Source organism: Merops nubicus, unplaced genomic scaffold (genome assembly GCF_000691845.1).
Source record: "Merops nubicus isolate BGI_N331 unplaced genomic scaffold, ASM69184v1 scaffold8641, whole genome shotgun sequence".
Lineage (NCBI taxonomy): Eukaryota > Metazoa > Chordata > Aves > Coraciiformes > Meropidae > Merops > Merops nubicus.
The window spans coordinates 1-11,520 of NW_008587541.1; the positions used below are offsets into that span (position 1 = coordinate 1).

Genomic DNA, 11,520 nt, shown 5'->3' on the forward strand with positions numbered 1-11,520 from the left:
GGGGGAACCGGTGGGAGCTGGCGGCGGCCTCGCCGGGGGGTGCTGGTGTCCGAGATGGAGGGGATGGAGCTTTCGCTCAGGGAGCCCGTTCCCTGCAATGCACCAAGATGCGCTGGGGAATACAGGGGCGATGGGCAGTGCTGTGCACCCGCTACCCCTCATCCTGCAGTGGGGTCCCACAGCACCCTCCTGCTTGGATGAAACCCTGCTGCGCCCCCGTCTACCCCATCCCTGCCTTGGGGTCTGCTCCAGGGATGAGAATGGTGTCTACTTTTGGTGGTCAAAAGCACAAAGCACCTGCAAACCCACTTGGGAAAAAAAAATGGGTCACCAGCTGCCAGTCTCTATGGGCAGCGTCTCCGTGGGTTTTGAGCACACCCAAGCAATGCCATCTCATCAAATCACAGAATAATAGAACCGTTTGGGTTGGAAGGGACCTTTAAAACTCATCTAGTCCAACCCCCCTGCAGTGAGCAGGGACGTCTTCAACTACATCAGGTTGCTCAGAACCCTGTCCAGCCTGACCTGGAATATTTCCAGGGATGGGGCATCTACCACCTCTCTGGGCAACCTGGGCCAGTGTTTCATCACCTTCAGTGTAAAAAATTTCTTTCTTCTATCTAGTCTAAATCTCCCCTCTTTTAGTTTAAAACCATCACTCCTTGTCCTGTCGCAAAAAAAAAAAGACCCCTTGCTCTGCTAAAAAGATTGTCCCTATCTTTCTTACAAGCCCCCTTTAAGTAATGAAAGGCTGCAGTAAGGCAGCCAGAGAAGACCCAAGAGCCTTCTCTTCTTTCTTGTGTTGACGATTCCAGAGCTGGCCCCAGCACTGCAGGTGGGGCCTCACCAGAGCAGGCTGGAGGGGCACAATGCCCTCTTTTGACCTGCTGGCCATGCTGCTGGGGATGCAGCCCCGGATGCCATTGATTTCTCAGCTGCCAGTACATGGTGCAAGCTCCTGTCTAGCTTTTCATTCACCAGCACCCTCAAGTCCTTCTCCACAGGGCTGCTCTCAATCCCTTCATCCCCCAGCCTATACTGATACCAAGGGTTGACCTGACCCAGGTGCAGGACCTTGCCCTCGGTCTTGTTGAACCTCATGAGATTCACACAGGCCCATATGGCTTCACCAAGGGCAAGTCCTGCCTGACCGACCTAGCAGTCGTCTATGGTGGAGGGACTACATCAGTGGACAAAGGAAGAGCTATGGATGTCATCTATGTAGACTTCTGTAAGGCCTTTGACATGGTCCCCCACAGCATCATTCCCTCTGAATTGGAGAGATGGATTTGATGGGTGGACCTCGACCTTGGCAGGGAGCGGATGCCAAAGTGGTGAGAGGATCAGTGTGGAGATCAGCCTCTCTCCCCAGATGCTCTGCATGGTGCCTACTCAGCTCATAGGGGTCATGGAAATGCTACCATAGGGAGGAGAGAGAGCGCAGAGCTCCCAGGGGTGGAGGAGTTCTCCATGGTTTGGGCAAGGAGCTTTTTCTACATCTCCCTTTGTGCTTAGGAAGGGGTTTTTGTCACCCACCTGCCTGTTGGGTGTCTGTGACCTGCCCTCGCTGGGTGACCGGGACTCGCGCCGCCGCTCCGGCGACTCGTCGTGCGCCTGGGGACTCCTCTCCTCCGAGTTGCAGCGGGAGATATCGGGGGACAGCAAGTGCTTGCGCTCTTTGGATCGACCCCGCTCTCTGCCGCCCGAGCGATGCCCGTCGGACCGGTGGCCTGCGGGACAATGCCGTCAGTGCCCACCATCCGCTCCCCAGGGGCAAGGGATGCGCAGACGAGGTGGGTTTTTTTTTTGCATTGGTCTGGGGTGGGGTTGTCCACCCTTGCTCACCCGAGTCGGCGTTGAGGCGCCGGGCGGAGAGCTGGAGCGAGGAGTGGTAGCTGCGCCGGCGGGACTTGTAGGTGTTGTCACTGCTGCGCTCCATGGAGAACTCGTCCAGCCAGGAGCTGTTGGTGCGCTTGTCCCGGATGGTGGAGAACGATCGTCGCATCGAGCTGGTGTCCGTCACCACCTGCAAGCGACCCCGGCCAGCCGGGGAGAGGGTTAGCGGTGGGCAGGGCTGGTGGGGACAGCGGCCAAGCAACTACTGGTTCACCCACCATCACTGGCACACCAGCCTCTGGGATGGGGAGATTTGGGAGGGGAAGGCATCCAGCCCAAGGACACCACCCCACCCCCCCTCCATAATCTCTGAGAAAAGTGGGTGCAGGAGGAAAGTGGGGTTTAGATTTTGTGCTTGTGAGCTTCCCTGCCTCAGCCAGCTGGGATCTGTGCTCCACAAGCAAAGCCAGTGATGGTGACTCAAGCCAAGGTGCTGCATGGTAGGGGATGAGCAGAAGCATCCCAACCTGGGCATGGGGACAGGGGGGGTACCAGGCCATTGCCCCCTGGGCAGTCTCAGTATCCCTTACCACCTTGAGAACAGAAGCAAGTGAAGCAAACAGAGACATCAAAGAAGAAATCACTGAGGGAGGGGAGATCCTTCAGTGCCCCTTGCTGGGTGTTTATCTTCCTGACAGCACAGGGCCTCCCTGGCCCTCTTGTATTTTCACGTCTCCTTCCCCTGCACTCGTTCCCTCTCTCACCATTCTTGTTGTGGTTTTATTGTCCCTCTCCTTTCCTTTCTTCCTCCATGCTTCTCCTTTTTACCTTCTCCCTTCCTTCTAGCTTGTCTTCTCATATGTTTTGTGGAAAACAAAATCTATATTTCTATTATATTCTATATTTTCCTTTGCTTTATTCTAGCACCTTTCTGCCTCTGCAGCCTCAGGCCATCCTCTCTGTCTCCTCTCCTCAGACTGTACCCTTTCTGCTCCCATCCCCTCCTGATCATCTCCCCCACTGCCAAATGGTCAATAAAGCCCACAAGGCAAAGCCTCCCTTCCTCTTCATGCCCCACCAAAGTGCCATAACATGTCACATCAGCACGGACACCCGGACCTCTGTGAGAGAGCAGAGACGTCACAGCAAAACCAAACCCCATCAGAGCGTCTGTATCTCAGTGGAGGCTGAGTACAAGACAGAACAACAGAGAAACCAGGTAGACAAACAAGGAGGTGAGACGTGGCCTGGGTTGCCCTGGACAGACAGAGAAGCGTGTGTGTTGGGACAATAAGAAAAAAAGGAACAGGCGTTTCATCACCTGGGAGATCATCTAACAGCCAGGCTGGGACTCCTTGAACATCAGCCAGTGCCCGGGGCTGGAGGAAAGGAGGGATGTCCCACTGTGGGGAGACCCTGCAAACTCCCAGCATGGCCCTGTTCCACTGTGGACCTCCCACATGAGCCAGGAGATCAATTCCCGTGGTTGCTCTCTGCTGCTGGTGTCCCTCATGTATGGGAACCACAGCTCTTCTACTTGTGCAGCACCCCAAAGGTGGGGAGATGCTCTGATATCAGGGCACTGGGGAAGATGTGAGGCTTGCAGGCCTTGCTCAGCATGGAGAGAAGCCTCAGCATTACCTGGTAGGCTTTGCTTGGACCCGGCACCCATGGGGGCTTTGCTTGGTTTTACCTGGGGATCCACAGTGAGTCGAGGCATGGAGGAGGCCCTCCCAGAGACAGCGTGGTCCTGAGTGTCCACAGGAAGGTAGCTGCCACGGTTAGAGGGCTGCACTCTTTGAAACTCCCTAACCTCTGGCTCCTGGAAATAAACACACAGCCAAGCTCTTGGGATGGGGCTGGAGCAGGGCAGCGCACCGTTTCTGCCCTCTTTGCAGGGGACAGCCCTGCTCACTCGATACAAGTGGGCCTAAAACGGAGTCTAAGATACATCATCCATCATGTTGCCACTGAAGAACAATCTCCAATTCACAATCCATTGCAGGTAAGCCCAGATGCAGTGCTTCAGGCTTGCCTGATGGCAAATTCATCTCGCACCTCTGCAGTGCCAGTGGAAACCCTGCCTGGAACTGGTGACGTCCTGACCGCCTGGGCTTTAACTTCTCCTCCTTTTTCCAGAAGGGAACAAATCTATGGGATTTTCTCTGTGACTCTGCTTTAAAGGCTTTCTGAGCACATTCCCATTAAAGGAAAGCACGCCACTTGTGGTACCTTTGCACTTTGGTTAGTTCCCAGTTTAGGGGACTCTTGCCCAGGACATAGCTAACACCAAGGAGATGGGTAGGGAGTGAGCCTGGAGATTTGCTAGAAGGTGAGTTCATGGGGAAGGGGGAATCCCCTCTGCCAGCTCCTTGTCGGCAGGACAGCGGTGTGGTCGGGGTGGCCAGGGCAGGGGTGAACAGCTCACACAGAGTACTACAGACCCTGGGGACACGGACGGGGCTGGAGATGCACAGTGGCACAAGGCGGCGTCCGGCACGGCGCCGGGGTGGTGCAGGATGCACACACAGACACGGAGAGCTCTCGAGATAGAGATGTGTACAGAGGTATACACACACACGGACAGACACCACTGCTGCCGGCCGGCGCATGTCTGGGAGCCGGAGGGGTGTGCTCCCATGGGAGACACTCTGACAGCTTGTTTTGGGACTGGGGACACCAGCACTGACAACAACATGAACACGAGTTCAGAAACATCAGATACCATCACTCAGCACAGGGTAACCCACTGAAATGAGCACTCAGTGGATACAAGCAGCCTGTGAAGAGAAGGATATTTTACTGCAGGATATCAGACTCCGATCACAGCTCTTGCCCCAAAACCACTTGCCGCTGCCTGGCCTCTCTGGCCAGTGCTGGTCCAGGGATGGCTGCATCCCCAGTGCTCAGACAGAGGCAAGGGATCAAAGTCCCAGCTGGGGGACACCCAGGGACATCCATCCCCTGCTTCAGCTCCATGTGTAACCCAGCAGTTGCCATCCCTCCGCTGTGCTCACTGCCACAGGGGCAGGGAGCAGCGTTTCACTGCCCTGTCGGCAGCCCCACACTTCCCTGTGCCCACCAGCATCCCCACTGTGACCGCAGGTGAGCACCTGCCTGGCAGCGTGTGACTTTACCAGAGACTGGTGCTCCTGGAACTGCCCATGGGATGGATCCATGCATGCCAGCTGGAAGATCTCCTGTGGCGAGAGCGGGCTCAGCGAGGGGAACCCACTTCGGCTGCTCCTGCAAAGAGTCCAGCTTCAGGGAGGCCACAAGCCGGGTGCCACCATCACAGGGCATCACCTCTCCAGCAGCTCAGAGCTGGGGAGTCCCTGTGCTTGCCCCTCAGGCTGTCGACACCCCCGGGAGAGACATCATGTTCCTTGGAGAGCTGAAGTGGTACCCAGACAGGAGAGGACACCAGTGCTCCAAGTCCCCCAGCAACAATGAGGACATCCTAAGTGCAGTGCCAAAAACTCCCACCATCTCATTCCCACCAGCCAGAGTGCTGGGATCCTTCACTGACCCTGCACCACTCAGAGACCTGCTGCTCAACTGCTCTTGAGGTTCAGGACCACCCCAGACTCTCCTAGGTAAAAGATCTCGCACTTAGTGCTGGATTGGTCCTGCAAGAAGAGTCTCCATGCAGACACCTGGCCATCCCCCTTAGCCACCTCCTGCTGATGCAGATGCACACCAGCTACCCAGAATCCTGCAAAAGATTTTTGCTGGGAGCTTTCTGGCCCAGACTGGGATTCCTGTGCTCTTGACAGCTCTTTAAGCCTCTGCATCCCAGGGCCAGCTCCAGAGACCAAAATGAGGGCTGCCGGAACAGAAAAGCAACATGACTACCTCCCTTCTTCTCACGGCAATACTCACAGGCCGGAGAGCGTGTCTTGTTGGAGGTAAGGCAAAGCCTTGGCATTGGAAATTATTTCCTGTGGCAAGGAGGACGGCTCCATGCGCTGGAACATGGGGGCATTTTTCTGTATTGAGGAAAAGAAGAAGCTGAGCCTGTAGGAAATGTAGATGACCATCCAGTGCTTCACCAATTGAGTCCCCACCACTTGGGAAGGCAACAGCATGCTCACGTTCACTGTTGGGGGCTGAGGACGCACATAAGTATGTTGTGTAGTCACCAAACCCCAGCCTGTACCCCCGTCCTCATCCCTCAGCTGCATCTCCAGCAGCTGGCTGGACATTTAAGTTGGGATGTGTTTGGAAGCAGCGAGGCTGCTCTGAACATCCCCATCCTGCCCACCACGTGCTCTCCCTGAGCCTTACCTGCTCCTCCAGCTGCTGCCGCTGCTTCTTCGCCTTGCTCTGCTTGTAGTAATCCATGATCATCATGGCTGCATATATTTTGCCAACAGTCAGGTCAGAGGCTGAGAGCATAAGAGGGAACAAAGTGGGCACACTTGTGTGTTAACCAGCATGGATCTTGGGATGAACCCTGCTGTGTAATACCCTGGTGACCCTCAAAAGTCTGCTCAGCACTCCAAGAGAGAGAGAAAGAGACTCAGACACTTCACATGGAAATAAAATGGATGATGATGGACTGAAAGCAACATCATAAACCACCAAGACATGCATCTTCATCACATCATCACACATAACGGAGCAATTGATGCTCAGTCTCCTGCTCTTAAAAAGGCTGTAGCAGCACAAACCCTTTTCCCACTTCTCCTCCAGCTGGGAACAGGTCTGACTTGTTCCCACCTCCCTTTGAGAAGAAGCTGCTGCAGGTAGATTGAAACTTGGCAGCAGTAGCAGCCCACCCAGAGACTTACTTTTTGGCATGGGTACCAACAGGTCAAGCATCTTCTGGGACAGGTGAGGCCAGATGGTCAGGATCTCCTTTTGAAGCTCGGAGTCTAACTGCTGCCAATCTGCACCACCTTGAACACCAGGGGAGAAAAAAAATGGCCCATGTACATCAAGACCTGGCACAAGGGTCAAACTGAAAACACCCCTTTCCTACTCTGAAGTGAGGTTCACAAGCAGCAACCATTTCTCTCTGGGCTGGGAGGGCCATCTTGCATCAGTGAGCCTGGTCTGCTCTCACAGGGAAACTTTCCTACCATCCCTTCCATATGTGCCTCCATCTCCCCATCCCCTGTCCTCCCACTCAAAGCTGCCATCTTTAAGCTTGCCTTGGGTCCGTCTCCGTGGCTCCAATCCTACTCCAGCCCACACACACCTGCTGCTGCCCCACTTTCTCTTTTCTGGTGAGCAGATCATGTGCTGGTGAAAGAGCAGCTTCACTTGGTTGAAATCCTTAAATACCTGGCGATGCTGTTCAAGGAGAGCAGAGCTCTCTGGCCAGCAAAGGGGTTTGCTGAGCTTAGGAAGACCCAGGCTCAAAGGGAGCTGTCAAGATGAGCCAGCCCAGAGACACCTGAGCCTGAGGCAACTCTGCTGAGCTGTAGGACATGCAGGTGCAAATCTCTGCTTTATCTAGAATCATGGAATCGTTTTGGTTGGAAGAGACCTTTAAGATCATCAAGTCAAACTGTCAGCCCAGCACTGCCAGGTCACCATTGAGCCACGCCCCTCAGCACCACATCTACACAGCTTTGAAATCCCTCCAGGGGTGGGGACCACCAATGCCCTGGGCAGCCTGTCCCAGGGCTTCACAACCCTTTCAGGGAAGAAATTTTTCCCCATGTCCCATCTAAACCTCCCCTGGCACAACTTGAAGCCATTTCCTCTTGTCCTATTGCTTGCTCCATGGGAGTAGAGACCAACTTCACCCAGCTATAACCTCCTTCTTATAGTTGTAGAGAGTGACGAGGTCCCCCCTGAGCCTCCTTTTCTCCAGACTAAACACCCTCAGTTCCTCTTCAGAGGACTTGTGCTCTAGATCCTTCACCAGCTTCCTTGCCCTTCTTTGAACACACTCCAAATCTAGAGGGGCTTGAACCCATTGTTTCAAGATGTAAGGAGCTGTCTGAGCACTGGGCTTTTGCTCATATCTTGCCCTGGGTTGTGTTTTCTTCAAACAGCTGAGCTGTTCTCAGGGGATGTTTTATTGAAAATGGCATGTTTCTGCAGAAAGCTTTTGATGTGATGAATCAGAGCATTTCCAGCAACAACAACAAAGCAGGTTTTCCTGTTCTGAACATTTTATCTTCCCTGAGAGAGTTCTGCTCCCCAGCCTTATGAAGCCAAGAACATGTGATCTTTCCCCTCCTTGGTTTCATTAGGGAGGAAAGGGAATTCTCTCTCCCCCCCTTTACACAGTGGACATCAAGCTGTTTCTGCTCTCTAGAAGTAGCTTCTATTGGAAAACCAGCCACCTCTTCCCTAAAGAAATTGTTTTTTAATAGTAAGTGCCAGAAATTTGCCTGTTCAAGGTAGCCACTTCCATCCACATGACAGGCTCTGGGTGGCCAACTCCAGTTTGGCTGCAATGTCCAAAGGATGAGTGTTGGTCACCCTGAAGCCCTCCCGGCTCTGTCCCCTCTCTGCCCCACGCTGACTCTACCTTTGGCGATTTTGATGTCCAAGGCCGTGCGTATCAGCGCCATCAAAGTGGAGGTGAAATGGACCGTCATGTCCTCAGCCACGGGCATGTTCATCAGCACCAGTCTCTGCGCAAGAGAGAGAAGAAAACAGCGGACGGAAAACAATATCGAAAAACACATCGACCAGGCTGGAGGAAAATAAATTAAACATTAAACAAAAGGGGAAAAAAAATTAAAAAATAAAAAGCGACAAAGAGTGTCAAAACAGCACAGCCAAAAAAGAAGGGCAAGGATCACCCCACCAACCCCCCCTGGCTCCTTCCACCCCAGGACACCGGCTCACTGCCTTCCAGGGCTCCTCCTGCACCCCAGGAACGGCCCCTGAGCCCCTCTCCCCGTGGCACCGGGGCTGCCACGGCACCTCCCGGTGCTTTTGGGAAGACACGCCTGATCCGTCAGGGATGCGGTCGTGGGAATTGTTTGGGAAGGGGAGAGGGGCCTCAGGTTTCCGTTCCCGGGTGGTTTGGCTTTCCAGCTCTCAACCCTTCCCAGCTGGGGCAGGGGAGAGGAGGGTCCCTAACCTTCAGGGACTTCAGATCAGCTGGATTCCACTAGCATGCTACATCCTGGCGCTCCCTTTTTGCATCTTTCAGAGATGAAGTTTGCCAGCACATGCACAGGGTCCAAATTATCCAAGGGTGGGGAAGGGAAGGAGGGGGAGAAAGTGCAGAAGGAAAGAGAGAAGGGTAACCAAGGCAGGTTAGACACGCCATGCTCCTTCCCCACCCTGGGCAGGCGGGGTGCAAACCAAAGTGACCAGATCCACTTTCCAGAGAGTATATTTTGCTTTGTGAATACCTTGGGTCATCCCTTCCCTTCCCATGTCTTTTCAGCCAGTTTCTCATGTCCTTTCCCTGCCTTCAAGCCTCGCTTTTTCCCCTGGAAAAGTGTGACGGTGGATGTATGCATGCGTGAACAAACACCTGAGAGCTGGAGAGGGTGGCAGCATGTTTGCAAGTGTGCAGAAATCCCCCCTTCGCTAGCCCTGAGCACTGTTGAATGGGCTGCAGGTAGCAGCCTGTGGCCAAGAAAAGCTTCAGTTTGCTCCAGACCTGGGCAACACATTGTTCTGTAGTTCCAGGTCTTGCCCTAGCAGCTGCTGTCCTCAGCAAAGCCAGGCAGCTCTCACCCCACATCCTTCTGGGCTTCCTGTGTTCCTGCTCCATGCCTACACAGCCTTGAGCTGACTGCCAGCCACTGCCCCAGGAGGAACAAGGGGGTAAAACTCAGAGACACCTTCTGAAGACACCTGACTTTGGGATAGCTCGTGCTGCTGGCACCTGGCTCCTCGCACACTGCAGAGTTGCTCCTGTAGGACAGGTCCTTGCTGCCCACCTGCTTCCCATCTCCATGGGCTTTAGCCCTGGTTCTGCACTGGCTGGGATGAAGATGGTTTGAAGCCCAGGAGTGGAGCTTGGGTCAGTGAGTTCCTAAATACATCTCACTCTCTTAGCTGTGCTGCCAGGTTACTCTTCACCTCATCCTCTCCAACTCTGCTACTTCCACACTATTGCTGATCCTGCCCCTCCTCTTCCACTGAGATCTTCCACCACAGAGCTCCCTGGGCTTGCAAGTGACCATGGCAGTGTCACATAGGTGAGCAGTGGAGACCAGCCAGTGTGGTCAGGACTCTTCTGAGCACACCAGGCTCCCAAGGAGTGGGCTCAACATGTTGGATACCCCAGACACCTTCCCAGCTCCCCCAGCACCACCTCCCACAGGTCCCTTGAGCCTCATCTCCTGCTCGGCTCTAGCCCCCATAGAAGGAAGGGTTGATCTACCTTATAGGCCACTTTGGAAGGACATCTCTTGCCGAGGCCTAGCGGTGGTGACATAAGAGTCAGCATTTCATACATCTCAGTGTAATGGATTCGGCCACTGCTCATGAAGGGGGAAGGGGAGGGAGGGAGATGCAGAGAGAGAGGAGGCATTCCCAGAGAGCAGAAAAACGTACAAACAAAAAAGTACAGGAAAACAGGAGAGAAAAAACAAACGGACAAACAGGAAAAGAATAGGAAACCCGTTAATCAAGGCAAATCATACATGAGAGACTGTCCTGATGTGGATTTATAGCACTGCTCACACAGACCCAGGAATGCTGGCAGAAAGCAACTCACCCCTCTCCTCTCTGCTGCTGGCCTCAAGCACCTGTCTCACTAGCAGTCTGGGAGTCCTTCCTTCTCTGGTCTCAACCCCTTTCCTAAAGCCCTCCAGCAGCCCCCAGCTTGTCCCACAGGTTCCAGGGCTGTGTGCGAGTGGTATAAATCAGATACACGGCACTCAAGCCATGGGTTATTTGAGGTAGCGGCGGTTGGCACCGTGGTGCCCTGTGGCCTCCGTAGCGTCTTCCCTCCCGGGGGCAGGGGAGGCCTGGCTGTTGCTTTGCATGGCCACCTAACCCATAGCCAGAAGGCTGTGTATCCCCAGCTCATAAGGTCTATGCAATTGGGAGGCAGCATCTTGCATAGAAGGCAGTGGGCCAGGGTCACTTGTCAAAGGAAGATGCCCAGTTGCTTCCGTCTGGCTCTGCGGATGGACCACTTTCCCACCATGCACTAGTGCAAAAGACATGCTGAATTGGCTGAAAAAACAAAAACTGGGAGGAAAAGTTGTACATGCCATGCTCCCGCCCTGGCTCTCTCCCACATGCGGCTGCAAGTTCCACCAGGTTGGAGTTTAAAGAGTCTCAGCAGAGGCAGCTGTTTGGGCCTTCCAACATTGGGGTTCATTTGGGTTTCCCAAGGGAGGCAGCTAGGACGGACCCCCACCTTGAGCTCCTCTGCTCTGCAAGGACCTGCCTACGACGGCTGCAGTGAGGAATGCTACCAAAACCAGGCCGCCCAAGGACGCCTTGAGCCCTCTGCCAGACTGAGGTATCTGGGCCGTGTCTCCCTGTCTCTGCACATCCAGGAGGCCGTGCAAGTACATCTCCCAGGGATCCTGGGCTCAGCCACTTCTTCTTCCCCTTGTGCCATACTTCTGTCCTGCACTGCAATCTTCAGGATGGTTAATGGGCAAGGACAGCCTCACAACACCAAAGGCATCGACCTCTGCGGCTGGGAGGATGCTCTGGAGAGGGAGCTGTTTCAGGTGCAGGCACAGGACAGGCTGGGGAAAACATGACCTTTGCAAACCTACACACGTACAAAGGGGG

The 11,520-nt window shown here is 54.3% G+C and overlaps 1 protein-coding gene across 1 annotated transcript in view; it reads right to left on the reverse strand.

Annotated features, from left to right (window-relative positions):
- Nucleotides 1-8: 8 nt before the first annotated feature.
- Nucleotides 9-11,520, reverse strand: part of CACNA1E (calcium channel, voltage-dependent, R type, alpha 1E subunit) — a gene marked incomplete at both ends in the record, with an annotated part of 34,170 nt that continues 22,658 nt past the window's right edge. Inside the window, 10 exons of the mRNA XM_008948945.1 lie at nucleotides 9-92; nucleotides 1,537-1,730; nucleotides 1,846-2,026; nucleotides 3,530-3,658; nucleotides 4,974-5,082; nucleotides 5,719-5,825; nucleotides 6,124-6,224; nucleotides 6,630-6,737; nucleotides 8,327-8,432; nucleotides 10,148-10,244. Coding sequence (XP_008947193.1) covers nucleotides 9-92; nucleotides 1,537-1,730; nucleotides 1,846-2,026; nucleotides 3,530-3,658; nucleotides 4,974-5,082; nucleotides 5,719-5,825; nucleotides 6,124-6,224; nucleotides 6,630-6,737; nucleotides 8,327-8,432; nucleotides 10,148-10,244 — 1,216 coding nt within the window. The remainder of the gene's footprint in view (nucleotides 93-1,536; nucleotides 1,731-1,845; nucleotides 2,027-3,529; nucleotides 3,659-4,973; nucleotides 5,083-5,718; nucleotides 5,826-6,123; nucleotides 6,225-6,629; nucleotides 6,738-8,326; nucleotides 8,433-10,147; nucleotides 10,245-11,520) is intronic.